Source organism: Orussus abietinus, unplaced genomic scaffold, assembly GCF_000612105.2.
Source record: "Orussus abietinus isolate OABI.00-Male unplaced genomic scaffold, Oabi_2.0 scaffold79, whole genome shotgun sequence".
NCBI classification, from domain to species: Eukaryota; Metazoa; Arthropoda; class Insecta; order Hymenoptera; family Orussidae; genus Orussus; species Orussus abietinus.
The window spans coordinates 174,361-201,128 of NW_019394231.1; the positions used below are offsets into that span (position 1 = coordinate 174,361).

At 46.1% G+C, this 26,768-nt stretch overlaps 1 protein-coding gene across 1 annotated transcript in view; it reads left to right on the top strand.

The window, feature by feature from the left end:
* Window positions 1-4,080: 4,080 nt before the first annotated feature.
* The window catches only part of LOC105694884, a 63,721-nt gene continuing 41,033 nt past the window's right edge, over window positions 4,081-26,768 (top strand). Inside the window, exons 1-2 of the mRNA XM_012416009.2 lie at window positions 4,081-4,371; window positions 4,451-6,151. Of these exons, the coding sequence (XP_012271432.1) occupies window positions 4,727-6,151 (1,425 nt within the window). The 5' untranslated portion in view covers window positions 4,081-4,371; window positions 4,451-4,726. The remainder of the gene's footprint in view (window positions 4,372-4,450; window positions 6,152-26,768) is intronic.

A 26,768-nucleotide genomic window follows, 5' to 3' on the forward strand; every position in this document is an offset into this window, starting at 1 on the left:
GACCGCAATTGTCCGGTAATTAGCCTAAAAACTGGTGACTTCATTCCGCCTGAACGAGGGAAAATGAGATGTCAAGTCCTGGGAAAGGTATGTTCCGAGTCACGCGATGTTGGGACAGGTAATGACTTTATGCTAATGATTTCCAATTATCGGCGCGCCTCCTCGCGGATTTCTTTACCCCGTTTTCAAGCTCGGTAATATTTGCGGTAATTGGCAATCGGCTTCCAATTACCGTTTTTCTGAGGAATCACCTGAAATCGAGGGAAAATTTAGATGAGAGATATTTAGTTGCTCCATATGTTCGTAAGTTACCATTTCCATCGTATTCCTTTGCGGGGTCATCATCTCGTTGGCTTGGACCTATATAAGCTTTTTACCGAATTTTCTAGGACAATCTTTACAATCGATACCGCTCGATTATTCGAAGAACAATCGACGCGTCATGTACTTATTACCGGAGGTAATCGATTTAACGGACTGATAGTGACATGCTTTTTGGGACTATCTCAATGAGTTAACTGGGTCGACGTGAGTCAGTTCCTCCCGAGGAATGTTGGATTGTTTGTCGGACTTGATTTTACATATGACTATATAATTATGAAAGTGGTCTAAGTCAAAATTAAAAAAAAAATGGGCACATATGTGCCCATAATTATGAAAGTGGTCTAAGTCAAAATTGAAAAAAAAAAATGAGTTTATCAGTTATTTCACGCCATATTATTTCCAACGAAATTAATTCAATGTAATTTCGAAACAAAAAATATATGACTTAGACCACTTTCATAATTATGGGCACATATGACTATTAACACGTCAGTCTGATAATTCTCTATTTACCACCTGGATTTAAAACCCCAGATTTTCAGAAATCTCGTTCCAGAATTTAAAAATACTTTTCTCCGCCCGATACGAGAGATGAAAAATATAATGGAATAAAATAGTCCTTGTCTTTTCGTAAGTGAAAATGTTCAATGACCCTTTTATTAGACAATAAGGGGTCTGTTTTTTTTTTTTCATTTGTGCAAAGGAAATGTTACATTGCAATATTTCGACATTTGGCCTCGTTCATGCTGCGAGAGTGACATGTTACTCCGTTATTTTTTTGCTTATCAATTAGATCCTCCTTTACTGTAAAGCGTTAGAATCGCGCGAGCGTGAGAAATCACGCGTGCACGCACTTTCATTACGATTGCGTAAACGCATCGTTACGCGGCTGTGTGGGCGATCGAAAGGTACGATCTCCCGATCGTCAGCTAAGAAACTAGTCAGACAATATTCTTAGGAAGATGTACGACTGCAGGACTTTCGAATCCGCCGATTCTTGTTATACGAGAATGTCATTGCAGGTATTATTCAATAAAATGCAGAATTTCACCTGTCCCAATTCATTAAAAATTAAAAAATGAAGTATAAAAAATTAAACGAATTCTTTCGCCACTGTCTAATCAATACTGATGTTTGATTCAATGTTTCAAACGTCATTATTGAGGTTTGAAATATTCAATTACATAATTTTTTCTTGCATTATTCCATAAAATGCAGAATTTCACCTGTCCCAATTTATGAAACATTAAAAAATGAAGTATAAAAATTAAACGAATATTTTCGCCACTATCTAGTCAGTACTTGACGTTTGAAATATTGAATTACACAATTAGCGTCGTATGAAAATTTCGACGAAGTGGGTGAAAATATGAGATATGAGATATTCAAGAAGTACGAAAAAATATGAAAAAAGTTCTAACGGGGTGCGAGCGTCCCTCCGAGCTATCGGAAAAAAGGAAAGCAGGAAAAACAATGGCGGGATGGACCTTGATCTTTCGACAAGGACTCGATACGAGTTCGTTGGACGGTTTTCATCTCCGATTCGATGGACATTCGGCGAGGAAGGAGGCGACCTATAATCACAATCATTGCGCAGTGATAACCCTTTGACCAATGGCGAATACGTTTCACACCGTCGAGAAGTGGGCCAGAAATCAAGTAAAATGGGACAATATTCCTGAAACGTACTTAAAAGCCTGAATTCATGGATTAATAATACTTCAAGGCATGCTTTGTAATTTGAAGAAATTTTAAGGGACTCCTAAACGTCGTCCTCGAGGAGCAGGAAAATTTTTGCTTCGATTTTTTTTTTCTCTATGGCAGAGGAAGAATAAATTAAAGAAGGGTGAATTGAACGCTTTTCCAGGCTCGCTGGAAATTCATGGATTAATAATACTTCAAGGCATAGCTTGTAATTTGAAGAAATTTCAAGGGACACCTAAACGTCGTCCTCGAAGAGCAGGAAAATATTTCGCTTTGATTTTTTTTTCTATACTGCAGAGGAAAAATAAACTAAAGAAGGGTGAACTGAACGCTTTTCCAGGCTCCCTGGAAATTCGAGTAATTTTCCCGGAGATTTTTCCCTCGGAATTAGCCGGACCTCCTGGATGCAACGAGAGCACCGATGGTAATCATGACTTAGCACGCGGAGTGGATAAGAGGCTTACTGGAAATTCCATTTAGGGTTTCGAAAAGGAAGATCCGTGGTCGGATGTTTGGACATTTAGAAAAATGTCGGTCGGATTACGAGGAGGGATTAGGGGAGGGAGGTACGATCCGAATTCTGAGTTATAGGCATCACTCATGCGACTCATGGAGTACCACGTGTTACATTATTTCCTGTTTACACAATTTGAAGGAAAAAAAGAAATTTCACAATTCCTCCAAAGTACCATTTGTTTAGACTAGTTATTTCCAGGTTACAAGAATTAATGAAAAATAAAAGTCCTATTACCATTTTTTTTTATTATTTAAGGAGGGGTCTTAAGAACCTCAGTACTCGCCTGCAATGTATCGGACTCTTGAGGTGCAATTAAAGAGGGGCATCGAGGTACCACAACGGGTAAGAAACCGTCTCGGTTTTCATTTTGTGGACCGGCCTTAACGATGGCCAATGTACCGGCTTTGTTAGCTATGTGACAAATGGAAGCCGATTACCATTCGATATGGTCTCTCCTCTCTCTTTATGCCTGAACTCCACAGGGCACGAGTACACGGTACATACCTTCCATCACGGAAGATTAACCGTCTCCGCTTAAAGGAAATAAGTACCGAACTAAGTGACATTCATCACTAAAAAACAAACAGGCTTAAATTAACCGTTCCCCAAATCGATCCCTACTTCATATCTATCTCTCGCGGTGCCTTATACCAAGCCCTTCAGAATGATTTTTTTTTCAATTCAAGGAGGTTTCAAAGAATTGCCCCAAAATTACGGTAACTAGTAGAGAGTCCGGGGGATGGGTGGGAATTTTGGCGGACACGTGGAAGTTCCGGAAGTCCCGGAAAAAAAATGTGTAAGTTGGAGGCAGCTCTCGGAGCGATCGACGAAAAGTCGTCAAGTGCATCGATCAGTCCTCGGCAAATGTCGGCTAAAGGTGAAGAGAAGAGGGCGCGGAGTCAGCGGGGAAAGTGCCAGCTCGAGAACCTGTTTCGAAGGAGCAGAAACCGAGCGATCGCATCTGCGAGCGGATTCGGCTGGTCCATGGTCCCCGCGAGCCCGTGAATGGTCCCCGAAGGCGCGTACGCCGCCTCGAGATGGTGAATGGGCCTCGGAGATTTTTCAATGGACGCGCCTTGGAACCTTTGGAGGAGCCAACCTGTCGCAGCTTTCGAAACCCGAATCGTCGATCTCGAGGCCCCGACAGCCACTTATGACATAAATAAATATTTATAAGTGCCGTCGTTAATATACCCGATTTTCCCGCCAGAGGGACTCTCCACCTCGGCACTTTACGCGTCGCTAACTGCGACACCGGCAGAGGGGAAACGTCAAGTCCAGGAAGAAAACGATTCGATGGAGTTGAGATATTCGGATAATCCCGGGAAATCGGTCGCAAAGTGCGGAAGAAGCCTTAAAACGAGGATTCGAAAACCGCCGGGGAAACCATTGCACCTTGGCGCGTCGCGACTCGCGAAGTGCCGCGGGAGGGGGTCGGGTGGGTGGGAGGAGGTGCCGGTCGGCGCATGCGCCCCTCGGTCCGCGTTCTGCGGACCGAGCGCCGGCGGAGGACGGGCGCTCAGTCGGCCGCAACATTCGGTACGCGCGATACGACGGGAGAGTGTCTCCCTCGTGCAACTCCGGGCAACATCACGCGACTTCACGTCGGAAAGCCCGCGATTCCCAAAAGGAGAAGAGGTAGTGAAAAGGGAGAGAGAGGGGACTTCAGGAGGATCTTCGTAAACTCCGGACCCAGTAGAGAGGATTGCCGAAGGGGAGAAAATACAGGGCGAGGAGACAAAGCCCTCGCCATCCCGACGTTGATTTCCCGAAGACATACCCAAGAGATCGTAAAACTCGAGACGAGTGATCAGCAACTCCGCCGAGTATATTACGTTACCAGATGTTAAGAATAAAATTCTGAGAAAATTCACCTGGTATATATCACGGGTGTACAATCTGCAGGTGCAACCGCGACTCCGAGAGATTCGCCGTTTCCGAGAAAAATCGGGTTGAAATCTCGAGGTGGAGTCTCCCGTCCATGGCGGGGAACTAGCGCGCCGGTCAGATCGGTGCGGGCAGTTGGCGAGGCAGGGCATGCCGCGCAGGTCGGCCTGCGTGAACCAGGAGCCCCGGGCCATATGTATCTAGAGAACCGCGGTGGCTTCGAGGTCGCCGAGGTCGCGGCTATGCCGTGAGATCCGTCGAGGTCCCCAGAGGCCCGGGACTAAGGTCGAGATAATGCGAGGGAGGATGCAGGGGCTGTCGCTGGTGGCGCTGCTGACGGTGGCGCTGTTGTCGCTGGCGGTCGAGGCGCAAGCTCGCCACCAGGCGGAGCCACGCGGGAACCACGCGAGGAGGCACCACATCCGGCACCACCACGATCCGAGGTCGAGGCGGCACGATGACCTCGACCCAAGATGGCGTCGGTGGAAGGAGTACGACGAGGACTACGAGGAGGACCTCTCGAAAGAGGAGGACCTCGACGCCCGGCGGACCTCTGGATCCCGCAGGACCTCGCGAGGTCACGAGTGGAGTCCAAGATCGAGGTCGCACCGAAGAGGGTACGAGAAGCCCTGGTACCAGGAGGAGGAGAGAGGAGTGTCCTACCCGGGGACGGGGACCTCCTACCAGGTCGGGAAGGAGAGGTCTCATCGAGGTCGACCTCAGAGGGAGAGGTCGTACAGGAGGCTGGGGTACCAGCGAAGGAACGAGGACGAGGTGGAGAACGAGGACGAGAGGGCAGAGGTCGACGTCGACGACGAGGGGTACGAGGGGGAGACCGAGGACAGTCTAGAGGACAGGTACTCGAGGTCGAGGACACACGACAGAGGGAGGCGACACAGATACGAATATGAGGATAACGATGGCTCGAAGAGGGGGAGGCCTGGGTGGAGGACGGGACAGCGAAGTCAGAGGAGGTCCAGACACAGGGAAGGGGAGAGGTCGGAGAGGAGACCTCATGCCGGCAGGGGGATGATCAACCTGACCTCGGATCAGGACGAGCTGGGGTGGGAGAACGAGGATAACGACGAGAACGAGGAGTACGAGGATGAGGTCGAGGTCTCTAGGGTCGACGCCGAAGACGCGGACGACGAGGACGAGGACGCGAACAAGGACGAGGTCGAGGATGACGAAGACGATGGCTTCGATAACAGCTTTCACGGGGGAGAGGTCAAGCCGCCTTTGAGGACTTTCGAGGACATTATCAAGAGGCTGACCTCGGAGGATCCTACCACGTCGAGGCCGAACCTCAAGAGGGACTACCGGAACATCGAAATCGAGAGACACCTCAAAAGAGACGCGTATGGGAACCTCAGGTACGACCCTAAGGTCGGGAAGAGCCTCCCTTCGGTGACCTCGAGTTCGACCTCATCGACGAAACTCGGCAGCGCGAGTTATGCCTACATGGCCCCGTGGTATATCGGGAATAAGCGTCCCGTTAACAACACCGTGCAGCGCTCTCTCGAAGAGGTTAGGAAAATCCCGGAAAATCGGAAGATCCCGAAGGAACCTAAAAAGAGACCCCCCGCGAAGACGGAGGACCCCAAGGCGAAGAGCGCCGAGCAGGACTACGAGGACTATATCAATGCTCCCGATAACGAGGACGAGGACGACCTCATCAAGGCCGGGGTGGAGGAGGACATGCAGGCCGATACCAATGCGGTGAGTCTCTCTCTTTTCACATTTTGTTACATTCGTCATTATCATCGCAACGGCTAGAAATACCGGAAATAAATTCAGCAATTTTGTAGAAAAAAATTAAAAAAAAATACTTCACGTCCTGGTAACGAATTATCGAAATTTCAAGGATCTTTAATCGTTGTTAATTGTATGAAAGTTTTTACGAAATTGTTACGTGATTTATAAAACACCGGGGACTCTGAAAAAAAAAGAATAAATGAAAAGTTTATCAAGGCTTCGCACACCGCAATTTCGATTATCGCCTTCGGGACAAAATGGCGGCGCTTTTTACGAGAGTCCCCAATTCGCCGGACCTCGTTTTTCCGGTTCCTTGCCGGGTTTTGGCAGTATTTCTAGGACACGCGTCCTTGACTAAATGGAGAATTCTCTCTCCGACGTCGCAGATTAAATTCCATCCGCGTTTTCGGCCAGTCCCATTTCGTGTGGACTTTAGTAGTTGGCGCCTTCGAAGGTCCATTTCCGCGTTTCGACGGTTTTGGAAACCAACGTCACTCTTTATCGAGGATCGGGCCCGGGACCCTGTTGACGATTCTTGTCGAAAATTGTCGTTTTGGGATTTAATGCGAGGTTTAAGGTGCCTGCCTTCTTCCGGGTCACCCTGGAAGAGGGTCGAGCTCGTATAAGACGCGATTTATGGAAACTTTGGAACTCTCTGTACATCTGACATGCACCACCGGGGTGGCGGACAGCCCTTCGATTGTTCTAGGCTAATGAGAGTTTGATCTAATTAAGTCCTCGTGCCTGGAGACAGCTGGCTGAAAATCACTGCGCGAGGGCAGCCGAGTATGGGAAAGTGCAGTTGGTCGCATCTGGGGGTGTTGGCCATTATGGTCAAATTTAATGGTCGAACCAAATGGCCAAATTCAATGGTCGAACCAAATGGCCAAATTCAGTGGTCGAATCAAATGGCCAAATTCAATTGTCGAACAAAATGGCCGAATTCAATGGTCATACTCTGGGGGTAGATTCGACCTCACCCTAAGCTAGTGGTCAAACTCGATCATGCCCAAAATTGAAATTCAACGGCCAAACCGAGTCCAAGGTTCGCACCCGATGGTCAGGGCCATGGTTTTTGCATGTGCCGATGTCCAGCCGAGAATGTTTCGCCAATCCAGGGAAATATTAGCCGGTCTCTCACGTTACACCGGGAACCGTGGGTGGGTACGTTGGACTCACCTCTAGCAGTGCCACATCCGGTAGGTTTGTACGGGAAAGAGTTCTCGAAGCACCCGGGGCTCGACGAGGTCGTTACCACTGTTCAGGGTCGCCTATAATTGCACAAATAGTTATTTTAGCCGGAGGTGCACCGTGGCCTTCCCTCCAAAAGGCTTCTAAAATCCATCGAAAGGAGACCCGCCCCCGAAATGCATCCAAATGCATCCCTTATCGGTGAAATTAAATAATCAGTACTCGGCAACAAACCTCAACAGTGGAAATCATTGATCTGTTACCACTGTTCAGGGTCGCCTATAATTGCAGAAATAGTTATTTTAGCCGGAGGTGCATCGTGGCCTTCCCTCCAAAAGGCTTCTAAAATCCATCGAAAGGAGACCCGCCCCCAAAATGCATCCTAATTCATCCCTTATCGGTGAAATTAAATAATCAGTCGCCTATAATTGCACAAATAGTTATTTTAGTCGGAGGTGCACCGTGGCCTTCCGTCCAAAAGGCTTCTAAAATCCATCGAAAGGAGACTCGCCCCCGAAATGCATCCAAATGCATCCCTTATCGGTGAAATTAAATAATCAGTACTCGGCAATGAACCTCAACAGTGGAATTCATTGATCGAGTCCAATTATAAAATTGACTAGTCATACGATTATCTAAACCCCTTCAGGGAGTCGAATTTATCCCAGGAGACTTCCGGTCCATTTTCGACACCTTCGAGGCCCCGGAAGTCTCGAAGCCACCTAGAAAGTGCATTCGATGAAAGTGCATCGGGAATTCCCGCCGGTAGTTGCCCGATGCCACGAGAATAATTGTGCCCATAATTATGAAAGTGGTCTAAGTCATATATTTTTCGTTTCGAAATTACATTGAATTTCCTTTGAAATAATATGCCGTGAAATAACTGATAAACTGATTTTTTTTTTTTCAATTTTGACTCAGACCACTTTCATAATTATGGGCACAATTAACGCCTCGCGGAATTCCGATCGAGTACGCGGCTGCGCCCGATCCTGGGGTATATCCCCAGATCGGTCTGGTTAGAAAGTTGCAATTATTTTATCAGCCGGCCAATAATTAGATATCAGTCGGTATCGGCGACGGGTCCAGCGGTCGGGTGGGATATTGCTCCGGGAGAAAATCGGCCGATCGTGTTGCCGCGATTGGTCAATCCCTCGATCGGCGATCCGATTCGATCCGAGACCTTTGCCGATACCGAGGAGAGAGAGGGACAGAGATCGATCGACGGAAATCGCATTCTCGATAGAGCCGATTGTCATCGGCAATCGTCGGCGCTTTGTCGCCGATTGCGCGAGGAAAATTGATAATAGGAATGAGATCGACTGATCGACCGGGAGTTGAAAAAATCCTGGGATTATTAATTGGCCTTATTTATCCCCACGGGACGTTTACGCCGTATTTATGGGGTATTTATAGGGTAATGAGACAGGCGCCAGGGACGTTATTCACGCCCAAGGATAAGTTTCCTGCCGGACCGAATCGCGCATTCCTGTCGGTCTGGAATCCATAAATTTCGAAATTCCTCCGGGAAAAGGGAATTCCAAGGGAGCGGAGCTTTATCTATGACTCTGGTTATAAATTATCGTTGTCCAGGAAAGCGATTATAGATCTTGGAACGGAAATATCCGCGATCCTTCTAGTCGCGAGGGACACCTCGAGGACCTTTATCGGTGTTAATAATTGCAGTGGTTTTTATTTAAAGTCGCTGAAAGGTCTTTTGGTCAATTGGCCATTGTGGTCAGTTGTTATGGATAGGATAGTGGAATTTATGGGGATTCTTGGTAATGGTCGTACGGGCTAATCGGTCGAACTCTCGGATGATAAGTCGAGCGGCTTCTGATCGAGATGAAGGCATGTGGCGAGCCTGTGGGATTTTATGGGATTTCTGCGTATCTGGATTATACGGAGATATCCATCGGGGGTTATCGGGCCTTTCCCGTAACCGGAAACCACTGTGGGATCGCTGTTGCGCCCTGGGGCTCAGAACGCCTCCTGGTTTCCAGAAACCATCATGGTGGCAGACTGGAGAACGCATCTCCGTGTCTGGAGAACGCGTTGCCGCAAGCCGAATGCATTTCCCTTACCTGTTCTGTTAAATCGCGTCCAAAACTCGAATCAGGAAAAATTCAGTATTCACGGGAATTCCAATTCAGAGTGAAATTGCTATTGTTGCAATGTCAAATTCTAATGGTCTGGAGAACGCGTTGCCGCAAGCCGAATGCATTTCCCTTACTTGTTCCGTTAAATCGCGTCTAAAACTCGAATCACGTAAAAATTTATTATTCACAAGAATTCCAATTCAAAGTGAAATTGCTATTGTTGCAATGTCAAATTCTAATGGTTAAGGTTCTGACGGCAGATTCTAATTAAATCCCGGAAAATGCGGAATTCGTCCGAATTTTAGGCTCGAGTGACCCGGAGGGCTTGAGATGATGTTAAGGGAAAAAAAAAAAATTTAATGCGATCATGGGACCATGGTGATTAAGAATCTCGAGGCTGAGGAGAGCCCTCGGGAACCGCCATGGGAACGCGTTCTCCAAAAGACTGGCCAAGAACAAGCGTCCTCTTATTGCCGCTTCCCGGAAGTCCCGTGGGACTCTGCTCCTCCTTCAAGGTTTCGATCCTGGAAAATCTGCTCTTCCCTTGCTAACTCCACCCTGACGCTTTTGGTCCCACGCTTTGCAATCCGTGAAAAAAAAAAAAGAAAAGAATAGAATTTGAAAAACCATCTCGACCACGTGGGTACTACTTCACGCCAACTGGGGGCGATCGGTAATTCCTTCCTCCTGGGATATTAATTTCTTTGATATTTCTGAAATGTCTCGTTTCATTTGTTTATTACTTCCTTCGCGATGTCAGAGGGTGCGAGGAATATTGATTGGAAAGGAAAGAAACGGGGGATATCTGGCGATCCCATCCGTCCATCGATGGGCCGAGTGTAAACTCTGGAACCGGGCCTGCGAGATAAACTTAATGGCAGCGAAGTGCATTTTGCATAAACAATGGTTCCGCGAAGACTATCTCGTGTTTACGAAGGGGGTCGTTAAGTCGGATCGCTTTCCCGCAGCCTCCTTACGTTCTTGCGTTCTTACGTTCCTACGTACTTCGTATGTACGTACCGAGGCCTCGGCGGTAAACCTTCAGGATTTACGTCGATCCTCCCGAAAGTCCTGACCTCGGGAGCGCATCTTCGAGGGATACCGTCGACATGAATTCTCATCAACGAGGGCTCCCCCCCAAAAAACGAGTAATGAGAAAGAGAGGTCTAGAGACCATCTCCAAGACGCCGAGGAGGAATTATTTCCAATTTTCATTCATAAGAATTCCTGTGACCTATCTATGAAAACGTAGTCAGATAACAGCGGGGGGTTGATATATGCAAATTTTAGGTTATATCATTTTTTTTTTCTTCTTGACGCGAAATTGGGAAATTATACATTTGGGGCACAGAGGGTTCATATGGGGGAGGTATGGGGAGGTGGTTAAAGAAAATTCTGAATTATTATTCTTATTGGATATTATCGCTAGCTGATAACTATCGGAAGGCTCTCGCAAATTGGTTGGTTCCAAGAGGAAGAGTTATTTCCAGCCGCGAGGAATCGGTCCCAGACTTGGTCGCAATAATTTCCAATCGGGAAGGATAACCCCGCGGGTGTCGTCGGACTCGTTCTCGTCGGTCGCTAATCATAAGGCGAGACGGTGAAAACATCAAAAAGGCTCGACCGACAATTGGACGATGCACCCTTGACCTGCAGGGAATGATTCACGAGCACGATCCGCGAGAAGATTCCGCTCGAGGATTGACTCCTTGATTAGCGCGAGCAAGCCGACTCGATCGGTACAATGACCAGAAAGAACGTCATACAAAGAAGGAAGAGGCGGCAAATCATCGGGATCTCCTCTGGAATGAACAATCGGAATATCTGAGAATTTATGAAATTTTTTCCAAGATTTTTTTCCCCACATTTTCTATTTTTTACAAATTTTCTTCGTGTCCGAGGAGTTGCGCTCGCCGCTTCGAGGAGGCGTGCTCAAAGTTAATCGTGTTTGCCTAGGTCAGTGCCGATCGGCCCACCATCTCTGGATAATTAAAGAGAATTTCTGATATTTTTTCCAAGATTATTTTCCCCACATATTCTATTTTTCCAAATTTTCTTCGTATCCGAGAAGTTACGCTCGCCACTTCGAGGAGGCGTGCACAAAGTTAATCATGTTAGCTCAGGTCAGTGTCGATCGGCCCATCATCTTTGGATAATTAAAAAGAATTTCTGACATTTTTTCCAAGATTATTTTCCCCACATTTTCTATTTTTCTAAATTTTTTTCGTATCCGAAGAGTTACGCTCGCCACTTCGAGGAGGCGTGCTCAAAGTTAATCATGTTAGCCCAGGTCAGTGCCGATCGGCCCACCATCTCTGGATAATTAAAGAGAATTTCTGATATTTTTTCCAAGATTATTTTCCCCACATTTTCTATTTCTCCAAATTTTCTTCGTATCCGAGGAGTTACGCTCGCCACTTCGAGGAGGCGTGCTCAAAGTTAATCGTGTTTGCCTAGGTCAGTGCCGATCGGTCCACCATCTCTGGATAATTAAAGAGAATTTCTGATATTTTTTCCAAGATTATTTTCCCCACATTTTCTATTTTTCCAAATTTTCTTCGTATGCGAGGAGTTACGCTCGCCACTTCGAGGAGGCGTGCTCAAAGTTAATCGTGTTTGCCCAGGTCAGTGCCGATCGGCCCACCATCTCTGGATAATTAAAAACAGAAGAACAAATGGATAAATGGATACGTGTAGGGAGTTATTTCGAGATCCCTTCTGCGATTAGGTCCCTGAAATAACACGTTGCGTGGACCGATGGCGGATGCTGGATGAAGACATTATTAAGAAAAAGTCCCAGACCGGGAAGAGGGTCTCTTCAGGGTCTCGCACGTTGGTGGCTTTACACTTTATGCTCCCCCCTGTTTGCCTTAGTGCGATCGACGAGCCTCCTCGTAATAGAGTTCGCAAGTGAAGATGAGAAAAAAAAAATCGAGACAGTGCTTATGGGGTGCATCCCCTGCATTTTGCTGCACCGGCGCTTAGGTGTAATGCAACGTTATCGTACGTGTACTGTATGTCTCGCGGGTATCCCTGGTAATGACTTCCTGGAAGCTTGGAAGTGCAACTAGGAAGTCTTTGTACCGTGCAATGAATGTAAGATTTTTTTTCTTGAGGGTGTAAAAAAAAATTACTCACCGCTTTAATTCATATCCGTTGAGGGAGATAGCTTGGGTGTATGTAATGTTCGCACACGGTAGTCTATTGCAATTATTTTATCGGGTTTGCAAAAATCGTTTACTCGCGAGAGGTCTCGAAAAATGGTACCTGCAATGAATGTAAGATTTTTTTCTTGAGGGTGTAAAAAAAAATTACTCCTCGCCGCTTTAATTCATATCCGTAAAGCGAGATAGCTTGGGTGTATGTAATGTTCGCACACGCTAGTCTATTGCAATTTTTTCGTCGGGTTTGTAAAAATCGCTTACCCCTGAAAGTTCTCGAAAAATGGTACCTTATTTATTTATTCACGGTAAACGAGGGAATTAATGCCATGCTTGTAATTTTATCTCAGAGATTTTTGCAATTAATATTCCGGGGATTCATTTTAATCAGCTGATCATGGCGTTGCTGAATTATGTCCTGGATGGGACGGTGCAATTTCAACGTGGAATATGCTCGATGAAACTGCAGGATTTTAGATTTACTTTGACGTCTTGCTGAAGACACGCGCTTAATTCCCGGGGAGATTTGCAAACGTTTGGAAATGCAAACCGCGACTAAATTAATATTCCTTTGGCAGTAACTGTCCCTCGTCTAAAGTAACATCACGTCAAAGGTATCGGATGTTTCTCTTCCCAATTTCCCTTTTTTCCTTCTCCTTTCCGAGCCGGCCCTCGGGCTGGGCAGATTTTTTAGTCCCGGCTAAATTAATATTCCTTTGGCGCGAGTAGTAACTGTCTCTCGGTCGAAGTAACATCTCCTCTCGAACAATGTGAACTTTTCTCCGGGATGTTTTTCCTCTCCCCTCGGAGCTGACCCGCGGGTTGCGAAGATAATGGGACGATAAATTTCTGCCACTTTCACGATTTGACGAGACCGAGAGACCTTCCGCATATCTGACTCTCGCTCGATTTGGAAAGTGACATTTTACGGGGGGAGAAAATTTCAGGAGAGAATTACAGGAGGATGTTACCGAGATTCGAGGAANTAAATAAAATTAATTTATCTCGAGTAAGGAATTTTCCGGTGCCGTTCCACGTGGGTAATTTTTTTTTCGGTTTTTCAAACGAATCTCGACAAATTGTTCCGTAGTTTCTTTTTGGGGATGCTTCTTGTCGATTGTTCGGTCCACCGATCGAGTTGCGAACAGGTCTCGGACAATTTGGCAGGGGGTCCTCTTTTGATCCTTCGTCGGAGTCCTTTCGGAGATAATCCTTGAAGCATCCTCGACAGGAGGGCTGCCGAAAAAGGCTCCGAAACGACTCCCGAAGTTCGCTCTACCGTGATGGACCCTTGTCGGGAATGTATTTTGTTTCCCCCGTGTCACCGCTGATCCGCGAAATAATCGGGAGGTCCCTTTTGCATTTTTTTTTACGGAAAGAATTTCGCCTAACTCGGAGAAATCATAATCCCCGCCGCAAGTGCGGTCCTTTGAAGTCCCTCGACGTTTATTTACTAAATCAGGCTTATTTTATACATTTCTCGACGTCTGATCGACCATCTGCAGACATATTTCACTTATATCCGGATCGTGGGATTTTCATTGACGACGGATTTTGGAAAACTTCTGAATCCTCAGCAGGGCAAAATTCCCCCATGTCAGTGAATTAGTTTCGAGGATTATATCTTGATTTTATTTCCGAGCACGTTTTTGGAGTCACGGAGTCGAATTTTTGGGAAGGAATTGCCACCTGGGAAGAGTCTTTGTCTGATTGAATTTCGAGACATTTTTGGGAACCTGGGACTTGACAGATTATCGCCGATGCCCACCGCGCGCTCCGTTTCTTTTCAAATTCCTGGATTAACGATTCGCGTGGTGGGAAATCCTATCCCACAAAAGTTGCTCGAAATGGAACTCGGAATACCTTTTGTTAAGGTCGATTTTTTATGCGAGGTGTCGTTAAGGCGGAAAGCCACGTTTTTGGGGGACGTCGTTCCCTTCCCTTCGGGAGAAATAATAGTCACAGATGGAGGACGAATTCGCTGGGGATTTTGCTTTCATTCGAGAATTTCCATGGGGCTGGCTAAAAAGGAAGGGTTCCAGGAATTTTTGGATTTCCATGGGGACCGGGATTTTACATAAAATCGGCATTTGGAGTCGTGGGCACGTGACGCGTCAGTCGCCTGTGGGTTGGCGAATTAGTTCCTTAAAAGGCAGCCCGAGAGCCGAAATTGCCGGCCCACAAGGTCCGGAACGTGTTTCGGACCTCGTTAGGTCCTCGGACAACCTTCTTATTAACATAATAACGATCTGTCAAGACTACAATGGGATCCCCAGGGCTTTGCTCGTGCCCCACCGAATCCCGAGCGCTTCCTCGGAATTCACTCCCTTCCGGCGCGCAATTGTTCTCAAATTTTTATACCGCGACCTCCCTCGCTAATAATTATTTACATCGACCAATCCTCTAGATGACACCTGTACGCGAGTCCTGGAATTTTACTGGACACCCCCCGGCAATTTTTGCGTGTCCTTTTATTTATTTATTCCCTCCCCCCGGAATTTTACGGGTCGTTCGAGTCGCAAATCTCGAGAGCTGCCACTCGAGCCGGCTCGTTACTCTCTTGATGAGTCGTTAAACTAATCGTCCCCTTGACTTAGAAAGGATGTGATTTTCTGCGGTATTCGATTTTTTACGACTCGCGCATCTCTCGCCGCGCTCGTGCTCGATGATCTACGGGACGGGCGAAAAATCATGACTGCAGTTTTGCGAAATTAGCTCTTCGCGGTGCATGTCGTCCACCGTCTGCATCCCTTCCTCGAAATGTCTCTGCGTGGCGAGTCGATTAAGTAATAAATAAGAAAAAATTAAATAACAAACATCACGATTTGACATTTTTGCAATATATTAAATTATCATCCTGTCCCTTGGAAAAATTCCCACTCGTGAAGAAATCCTCATCTCCGATCGGGGAATTAATTTCCCGATAGGTTAAAAAAAAAAAAAATATGTACATTACCACGTACATCTTTGCAGCGTCCTCAAGTGATTTAATCTTTACCGTATTTCCCCTTAATGTAACGAAGTGTTGCCTTCTCTCATTCGCCAAGTTTGGCATGAAAAAAAAAAATTCTCTCTCGCGAACAACTGGCCACTCGCGATCGGGGAATTAGCGAGCTTATGCTAATCACGGCTGGGCTCCTTTCCATTCACGAAATCCCGAATGCGAGTCGGTCTTATTCGCTCATACCACCTTACCGAGAGATGTTCTCGAGTACATTAGCGATAACCACCAGGAAAGGGAAGAAGGAAAAATTCTTTTGGTACTTCGAGGCTTGGCAAGATCACCCGAAGCACATCCGAGTGTCCACACTGTTTAGGAAAATTAAAACGGCCGCCTTATCACCCGAGATATGCTTTTCTGAGTGATTCAGGAATTAGGGAGGGACTCGGGCCGCAAAGAAAAAAATTCATTTCCCACTTTGCGGCTTGACAGGATCACGTCCAAGTAGCACCGTGTATCTACATCGTTCGTGGAAGCTAAAGTGGCGGTCTTGTGCGAACCACTGTTGATCTCCGGGAGGCGATCTTGGGTGGCCATGGCAGAGAAAGAGAGAAAACGGAGAAAAAGGGGAGCCGAGAGAGAGAGGAGGCACTCGAGGTCCGAGGTGCCTCCGTCCTTCTCTCCTCGACGATAATGAACCTTTATGCCCCAAACCAGGACGAGGCGTTCATCGCCTCGGAACCAATGGCGCTCGTTACTGCCGGATTAATTGCTTAATTTAGAGTGATATCCCTCGCGATACCTGATTATAAGATTCCGGTAAAAAAGTCCCTCTTTCTTCCTGTAAAAATTCGAATCTCTGGGTGGCATGGCTGACCACGTGGTCGGGGATTTAAATGCCTCCACGTGCTCGAGGATTTAAATGCCCGGCTGACAATGTCCGATTATTGGACCTGACAGCAGGAAGAATTGAGAGAATTTATCGGGCGCCGGTCGTGTCTAACAATAAGCCGAGGGCAAATCGATCGAGCGTTGACAAGTGACGATGTGAAAGATATGAAATTTATCGAGAAGGGAATTTTAGAAAATGTCGAAATTGCAGTTGGTCGCGACTCAAAAGGCTTTCTCACGGTTAGCTTGTAAAAAATGGCCGATTTGTACACGTGGTCGGTGACCTACGAGCTTACGGTTGGCATGCTAATCGGTTCCATTGTCGCTGAGAACTGTGAGAACTGGAGCTTGTTACCTTATTTTCAGGAACGGCAATTTTTCCCGACACGACTCACGGTCTGGACTTGCCATTGACATTCCTCGCGTACTCCGAGAACCTGTAAGGAAGATTTATTTCTCTACCCGTCCATTTCTCGACGTTTGTTTGACGACTCTTTCTCGTTCTTTCTTATTCTTTTTTTACATACTTCACTCGGTAATTTTCTCGAGGAAATTATGCTTAACTATATTTATTCAATTTGTGGAGAAATTATTTAGAAATCCCGATTTTTCTGCCTGCCTCTCCGCACGAGAGGCGAAACTGCATCCAGGTGCATCGCGTGCATCCCCGGTCTTGCATTCTCGAGGGCCTTGTGGAGAGAAATAGAGAAACAGAAAATGAGGGAAAGGTCCTACCAGAACCTGGAAACACGACTCCACCGTGGCAATACATACTTTGCCATGTCTGACGACGTGTTTGCATAATTGTCCCCGAGTGCACTCTATGCACTTCTCCTATTGGCCTCTCAATTATTTTCCCAGCCAGCCACGTTGCATCTCCGCCTAGTTCCATCAACTCTTTGCCTATCTAATATTTTCCCATGGATTTCAGAAAATCTTTTTCTAACCTCCACTTCTCGTTAACAAATTATTACATTATTATTATATTACAAATTATTATATATATATATATATTTCAATATTGAGTAGCCGGAATTAATTATACTTCACCTGTAATAAAATGCAAGGTGAGACGCTTCGAAATGTTATTTCGGAGAGTCGAAGAAACTGCATTCGGCATTTCCGATGCATCATCGGGTATGCACTTCTCTATAGATCATTGCGCGATCCCTCGGCGGCGTCGATGATATATCATTATCACGCGGCTTATCGGTGAGCAATTACATAAATACGTCCTGTAAATAGTACTTTACCCCGACATAGACGTCAATTAAAATTCACGGAGGGGAATTGCATCGAATGCGAGAGATGCACTCGCGAAGTGTTTGCGCCATTACGCCTACTCGGCGGGAATTGAAAGGGGGATTTCTTGGGGGGAGGTGAGAAAAAAAATGGAAAAAATGTACACCTCCCCCCTGGGGAGGATCTTGTACGATGTAACCGCGTTCATTATGGCATTACAGGGAGATGGCTTATGTCGTTGTCACGTCATTCGCTCGTCGCCCACGCGGCAATGTAAAACCCATAAATATCCATTAGAGGAGTGAATGCTAATTCAGGGAGTACATTGAAATTAATCCCGCCTCGTAGAGAGGCGGAAAAAAAGTGGGCTATGAATAGAGACGAAGAGAGAAAGAGAGAAAGACAGTAGAGGCAAATAGACATTAATTTCGGGAGAGACGCGGACCAATTCTTTCGTCAATTTCAACATCATCGAGTCTCCCTCGTGGGAATTAATCGATGCACTTCATGACGGAGAAATTAATCTCTAAAATCCTGGAATATCATTTTCGTAGGTAGATGTGAAATTTTACATAGAAGACCCGCCAAGCGGAGGCCGAGTTCCGTTGTTGCGCGGGATGCACCGGGACGTGCAATTAATAGATGCACCGCATTCCCATGGGCCGAGCACGGTGGCTACAAATTGACCCATATTATCCGAGCTTCCTACATCGTTAGTTCCTACGTCCCAGCTGTGCGGCCGACGCATCACTGATGCACTCCACATAAATGCACTCGCCTCGATGCACCCTGGAAAACCGCATTTTTTTTTTTCCATTGTACGGTCGATGCATTTCTTCCCTTACGGAACAGAAAAATCGGGGAATTCTTGATTTTCCCGAATCGGGGCCGAGCATGGCGGCTGCAAATTGATCCTTATTATCGAGGAGTGCATCACTGACGGTCGATGATTTTTTTTTTTACGGAACTAAAAAATCGGAGGTAGGAAGTGAATCTTATCACCTGGAAATGGCGAGAGAATCAAGAATCGAGAATTGGCCGGGAAGGTCGTCGCCACGAGGCGCCTTGCTATTTCGGCGTCGCGACGCCGGGCATGTCGCCGGGTCGAGACCGCGTCTCGACGTGCCGGAATCTCACCCTTGGGTTCCGTATTCTCCCAGGATCCATGGAAATGCACCTAAATGCAGTCCCCTCCACCCTATGCGATCCGAACGAGCCATTACGCGTCTTGAAATAATTCCCACGCCCCTTTCGACGATGTTTCGGTTGTTTTTTTTTATTCAGAACACATGGAAGATCCTAAAACGGATTAATAAATTGCCTAGGGAAAATATTTCCCCAGACGCGTTTTTATCTTCGACCGATAGACGGGATTTAATCCCACAGGATGTTGCACTTTGCAATCCTGCAACCGACCGGAGTGCATTCCTCGGGGAGTTTATTATTTTCCTTCATTTTTGTAATGCAATTTTGTAAAATGACCTTTCGTCAGTTTTCTTGATATCCGTGGTTTATTATTTTATGTCCCGAGCTTTTATCGGCCCTGGGTCGCATTTTCGGATGCTTGCCTTTCTTCTTCTCTCTTCTCACATATGGCGAGCAGACCGCGATGTGAAAATTACAGCTCGTTTCCTTCTCGGACTCTAATTCGATAAAAACGAGGCGATAAGAAAAATTCAAATCGCCTCGAGGACGCGTCATCGTGAAAACGCGAGCCGAAGGTTCAACGAACCGAATTACGCTACCTCGGGGAAAAAAAAATTCTCTCGCTTGCAAATTCTCTTCTAAACTTGGCCTTAGTGTCTGCAGAAGGCCCTCGTGTTATCATCTTGATAGGAGGATGGAATATTTGCTCTGCGACGTCCTCGCGACGACAAAGCCGGTAAAAATGTCGCGGATATTAATTATGTTCCATATATCCAGCTAAGAATTAATTTCCCCTCTTTAAAGATACAAAGTGGTGGTAATACAATTATTAAGTCATTCTTCAAATTGAGGGTTTCCCTCTTCTCCTTATCAAGGAAAATCTGATCGTCGGGATTTTCGTCGTGATTAAAGGAGATATTATTTTTTTATCGTAATCAGGGTAGTTTAGAAAAATCTAATCGGTCGATCGGTCCTGTGTTCGAATGAAGAAAATCGAGGGTTTCTCTCCTCATCGAAAAAATTTTGCCGCGTACTTTGAACACGGAGCCATTTCGACATATGGGCGAAATTCCTCTGACCGTGCAGGCAATATTGGACCTAACGTCAGGCGCTTTTAGTAGTCAAACGGTTAAGGGTGATATTATTTTTTATTCCAATTAGGGTTAGAAAAATCTAATCGGTCGATCGGTCGTGTGTTCGAATAGAGAAGCGAAGTGACATCAAATCGAGGGTTTCTCTGCTCATCGAGAAAATTCTGCCGCGTACTTTGAACACGGAGCCATTTCGACATATGGGCGAAATTCCTATGACCGTGCAGGCAATATTGGACCTAACGTCGGGCGCTTTTAGTAGCCAAACGGTTAAGGGTGATATTATTTTTTATCGTAATCAGGGTAGTTTAGAAAAATCTAATCGGTCGATCGGTCGTGTGTTCGAATGAAGAAGCGAAGTGATATCAAATCGAGGGTTTCCCTCCTCATCGAGAAAATTCCGCCGCGTACTTTGAACACGGAGCCATATGGGCGAAATTCCTCTGACCGTGCAGGCAATATTGGACCTAACGTCGGGCGCTCTTAGTAGCCAAACGGTTAAGGGTGATATTATTTTTTATTCCAATTACAGTTTGAAAAATCTAATCGGTTGGCTGTTAGAATGAATAACCGAAGTGCCGAGCTTCGAGGTCAGGCTGCACTTCGGAAGACGACTCGAAACTGGTTCACATTCGTAAAAAGCGTCCTCCTCGCAGGGGCAGCCTCTGACTAACGGGACTTCCGGTACCGGTCGCATACATTGTCTCGTAGATGAGGAAAGCACGCTTGCCTAACGCATCTCCTTTATTATTTATACAGATGACGCGTGTGGTCCCTCGGACCCCGCCGTGAATTTTAACGAGACAACTCGCGCCGCCCTGACTCATCTTCGGGCCGCTATCGATAGGTCGATCCCTCGAGAGAGCGGGCTTATAAGCTTTTCAGGAATTTTTAAATACCACTCTCCATAAACTCTTAAACGTTAGGGCCACATTTATCGGAGGCAAAAACCCGTTAAATACGTACACGGTTACCAAGTGCAATTATTCGTCAGCCTTCCAGCACGATTCTTGGTAAAATTCACTATTTTCCTTATTTATTATTTCGTGGATCTTTAAATACGACTTCATTAATTATTTTACTTTTTTTTTTCTTCGAACGAGAACGGATTTACCATGAATTTTATATCGGGATAAAATGTTCTCCGCGACCCTTACATTTTCTGTCCTGCAAAAAAATACTCTCTCTTTATTTTGTTATTTGTCGCATCAACTTTTCAGGAATTTCAATTACAGAGACGAGTCTCGGTAATTGACATTTAATTCCTGAATCTTTAAATACGACTCTTTATTGAACGTGAATTTTATATCGGGATAAAATGTCTTCCGCGGCCCTTCCATTTTGTTGTATTGTGAAAATACTCTATTCTTTTTTTTTTTCTTATTTACCGCGGTGGAAAAATTCCGAGAAAATTCTCATGTCCGGGTTTTACAGGGACATGGGTAACGAGATTTTTTTAAATGGACGAATGTCGGGTACGGTCGATTTATTAAATTGTTATTGTACGTTGTTGCACGTTGTCCTCCGTTGTCGCGGGTAGCTCGGGAAGAAACGGTCAGGGGGATACGATTCTTGGATTCGCGTTTCACTGCCATGTCAGCAGTTGGGTGCTGTCAGTGTCAATGTCAGCGATTTTGACGGGGCAGTGAATCACGTTTCTGCACGGCCAGGCTTGTAAGTGGATAAAGTCTGGACGGAGTTGGACGTAGCTTCGCGTTTCGACGTTCCGGTGAATTCACGTCGGTGTCAAATCTGTAATCAATCCATTTGCCACGGGTGTTTAATTAGAGAACACTTAGCTGTAATTTTCACCGGGGAAAGGCCGCTTTCTTCCCGAGTATACAGCGAGTGACGGGGAGCACGCGCTACTTGAAGAAAATCACCAGAACTTGAACTTGATCGATTGACTTTTCTTCATACCAGGAATTTAAGGGCTACCATTTGTTAAATCTAGAATTTCGGTCGGATTTCTCCTGATAGAATTTTTTTTCTTCTGAGTATCTTTGCAAGTTTAAAAGTAGGGATTTTCCTTCAAATTTCCAGGCGATTAAATCCTTTTCTTTACCTTTTGAACGCGGAGCCAATTCGACATATGGGCGAAATTCGTCTGACCGTGCAGGCAATATTGGACCAAACGTCGGGCGGCTTTAGGCGCTCTTAATAGCCAAAGGGTTAATATCTGAAATTTAAAGGTTACCATTTGTTAAATCCAGAATCTTGGTCGAATTTCTCCTGATAGTATTTTTTTCCTTCTCTTTGCAAGTCGCGATTTCGCCATACGGGAGAAAATCCCGGAGGATAAGGCGTCTCTTAACAGCGACTCGTGTTATCACCTTGCTCGGAGTAAATCGGTCCTGCTCTACATTATTAGCCTCTTGTCCTAATCGCATGTCGTCGCCTCGGCAATGATTATCGACGTCGGCGACATTTCGAGGGAACCGGCGACGACGTCACCAGGACCTCGTCTCGAGTTACCGGTTCGCATTAGGAACCACCTTTTAACCGGTTCGAAACTGATATACATAATAGGTTCTGGCTTCCGGATCGGGAATGGCTTTCTAGCTACATCGTCCCATATCTGGATGAATGGACGATCCAAAACGGGAAGCAATTACGGGGCCCGTGGTGGGAGCCATTATTCCCGGCTCGAGGACTTTTTTACCTCCTCTTTGGAATTTCTGGAGGACTGGAGACTGGAATCTACTCTTCCATTTCGGGATGAATGAACCGCCATCTTTGGCGAGGCATCGCCGACCTTCTCCACTTCTTCGATTTTTTTATATATTTTTTTTTTGTGCCAAAATTCCGATATTTTGTACAGATAAATTCCCTAAAAATGCCTAAACCGTGATTACCCTATGCATCCGCTAAACGTTAACATCGAGTTGATTATTTTTATTCCGTTCCCAGGTCATCGCGGGAAATTTGAAATTTTAATGATTATCTTTTGTAATATTCTTTATGGTGATTTTTTTTTTATTTCGAAGGGAAGATGCGAGGGCTCCACTCTTGCATGAGTTGTTCTTAGCTGATGGTTCCATCGAGGTGGTTATTTCTTCCTTTTATTCCCGATTGGTTGCGACGAAGAGGAGATGACAAATGAGTGACGCACCGATGACGATGGTTTTTTGCAAGGTGGATCGGTCCTTAAAGGACCTCTATCCCATGGGCACTGCCACCATCGAAGCGGTCGTCGACTCGGTGTCGTTCGGTGAAATATCGCCGCCATTGTTCGGAGATCCGGCGAACAATCGTACACTCCCAACCTGCGGGAACATCCTGGACCACCCTGGACCAGGAGTGAATTGCGACCTCGGAGTTATGACAGATTTACGCCTGACGGTCCTTACCACCTGTCCTCTGGAAGGATCTATACCTTGGAGGTGCAGGATCCCTACGAGAAGGAAGAAAAAAGGAAATGCCGGAACAGAGGAGGAAACCGAAGGGAAGGATGAGATAAAAAAGGGTGGAGTTCACGGAAGGTGCCGCGGATTATCGTTTCAGGAAATTGGAGCACCAAGGACCTCCTCTGAAAGGAACAAAGAGGAGAGAGACGGACGGAAGGGACTCCTAAGGAGGAAGAAAAGGGACGCCGGCGAAATGGTGAGACCAGGAGAAGATGCGCAAAAGGGGGAAGAGGAGGAAACTCGCCGGGCGTTCGGAAAAAAGGCCGAAAGAGACACGGAGGAATGGGAGAAAGGAAGTCGGAGAGAGAAAGAGGCCAGTCCCTGATCTCGGTTTACGATCCACTTCGGCACCTCCGGGAAAAAAGCGAAGCTTCGACGGCGCACATGGCGCTGTTTACCCTGGCCGGTCTTCTTCAGGGTTGGGTTTATAGGAAGCCTGGTGCTCGCCGAGGGTCGTACGTCATCGGGGAACTACTCCTCGGCAGTAGTTCCCTGGTAGGAGGCAGGAGTTTCGGAAGTAGTTCTTGCCTCGAAGGTCCGAGGATTACCGCGAAACGACCTCGGCCGGTGGAGTTTCCTATTTTTCGCGGTTCTAAAGATAATTCCAAGCTCCGGTTGGCTTTCATCCCCATTTCGGTGATTCGAGGGTGAACCAAAATGCGCCGACATTCAGTAGGAATCTGCGCGTTAACTGGTAAAAATTAAAAGTGTCCCACCTTTTTAACGCTGACATATGCACGGTGGGGGGTTCTTTCACCCACCTCGAAATTTTTTTCCAATTGAATTCAATTTGAATCGATTGAAATTTCGAAATTTAAAAAGGAATAAAATTTGAGTGCGACATGGGTCTTTTAATTTTTTAACATTCCGTGCCTCAAAGGGTTGACGCTGGTTTAATCCCAATTTCGGTGATTCTCGAATGCGCCGACATTTAGTAGGACTATTTTTTTACCCACCTCGAAATTTTTTTCCAATTGAATTCAATTTGAATCGATTGAAATTTCGAAATTTAAAAAGCAATAAAATTTGAGTGCGACATGGGCCTTTTTATTTTTTAACATTCCGCGTCTCAAAGGGTTGACGCTGGTTTAATCCCAATTTCGGTGATTCTCGAGGCTGAACCAAAAAGCGCCGACATTTAGTGGGAATCTTTGCATTAACTGGTAAAAATTAAAAGTGTCCCACCTTTTTAACGCTGGCATATGCACGGTGGGATATTTTTTCAGCCACCTCGAAATTTTTTTCCAATTGAATTCAATTTGAATCGATTGAAATTTCGAAATTTAAAAAGCAATAAAATTTGATTGCAACATGGGCCTTTTTATTTTTTAACATTCCGTGTCTTAAAGGGTTGACGCTGGTTTAATCCCAATTTCGGTGATCCTCGAGGCTGAACCAGAGAGCGCACTTTTTATGGGACTCTTTGCGCATTAACGCTGGTGGACGTCTCGAGGTGATTTTGCCTCGATCGATAGATCGACTCGACTTTGACGTTTTCTCGAACGGCGACGTTCGTCTGGGGAACGTCTGAGACGTGCTTCGAGGGCTCGGCCCGGGTTTCTGACAGGTTGTGGACCGAACGGGAGGCTGACTGCGTGTCTGCACTCTGCAGACCGTTCCCCCTGGAACGCCGCCAATCGCTGGACTTTATTTTCGTCGGCGACCCCGCTTAATATATTCCCAGACGACGGGACTATCTGGCGATAATTCTCGAAGAGGTAGCGGGATCGATTCCTCGAAGAATTCGCGCGGGAAAATAAAATGAAAAAATCCAGCCGGTGCGTCACCTCCGATCAGCTGATCGCGAGATCGCCGATTGGCCTATACTTCATATATGAGAAATTCCCCAAAAAATTTGAAATATCTTCTCGAGGTTCAAGGAAGGGCTCGTTTCCTTACCGAGGATACTATTCCGGATAATTGAAGGATGATTACACCTGTTTATCTGCCCTGTGGTTATTTATCGGAATTAATTTTGGAAGAAGTGCCGCCTTATTCGAGGACGAGGAGGAGTGCCTCCCCTCTTGGGAATTGTTTATAATTAAAGACCCGTTCGCGTTACTCTCCAGTCTTATTAATAAAACCGAGCGGTTGGGTGTTCGTGACCCAGAGGAATTCCGAGCCAAGGTTCGAGGCCTTTTCTGCCATTTTTAGGCACCGGGGCTTGCGCCATTTTTCCGAGAACTTGTGCCGCATCTCGGTATTTCAAGGGTCGCCTTATCATCCCGAGATTGATCCATCACCTCGTAAACCTTGGCTGAAAATTCCTCGAGACGAGGCTGCACTTTCGCGTCATCGCGATTTTACAAACTAAAATCGAAATTTAAAGAGAAGCACCAAACCGCCGTCGACAAAAATCCCGAAACAATACCCTCCCTTAAATGAAACAAAGGAAAATATCATCAACGAAATAGAAATTAAAATCCGGGAGGAAAATTCTAGTTCTGACAGCTTGCTCCGGATTTTTTTACTCGCGAGTCGTCGGTAAAAAAAAAAAAGAAAAAAAAGGAATGGAGATCGAAGAGGCTCTCAAAAGCGTCGAAAGGCCCGAAACCGCGTGGCGAGGTGGAGGAAGCCGGACGGCACCAAAAATGTATGTACAAATTGCACGGCTCGACGAAATTGGCCGTCCGGCAAAAACTTGAGAGCGGGAGCGAGCGAGAAGCTGATAGGAAAATCCGTGAGAGCGAGGGAGAGGGAAGGACTGAAAGAGAAACTTTACGCGCCCTTAAGTGCTGCCCGACCGACGTGGCCGGCGAGCATTAAGAGGCATTAGTGCTCATCCGGGGCACCTCCTGTTATTAAACCGGGTTTGCCAAGGCAACTCGTCTTCTGGACCACCCAAAAGTTCGGGGATGCCTCTACGAAACTGCCCCCCTTCGAGGTTTATCTAGGGAATTTGCAAGAATTAAAAACTGGGTCAGAACACCCCTTCGGCATTCTCCCCAGCTCTTCGGGGCGGTCCTCGTCTGCGACTTCTTCGACATTTCCGGAGAAACCTATGATTTTCAACAAGATCTATGTCGAGGATAAATGCAATGGCTCTGGGAATTTTTATTGAATTTTTTATTCAGTAATTATAAGTCCAGGAGGGTTAGGATGAAAAATTGAGAAAAAAATTACGAGGGTGTTTTTAGGTATTATGGGCATGGATTATATATAAATAAGTGTTTCCCCACCTAGGGAAGGGTTTTCAAGGGATTTTGGTGTTTAAGGGAGTGACACGTTTTTTTCATTTTTTTTTAATCCCGGAATTTTTGCCTTTTCGGAGTTTGATGGATCGCTTCGTTTCGGGACTTGTTTCGCGTCCTTCGGGGTCTGAAATTTCCGCTCCAGATATCCCCCCGGGGGAGAGTCACGAAATTAAAATTCATCGATCGAAGATATGCGTCGAGGAAGACAATGCTCTGCG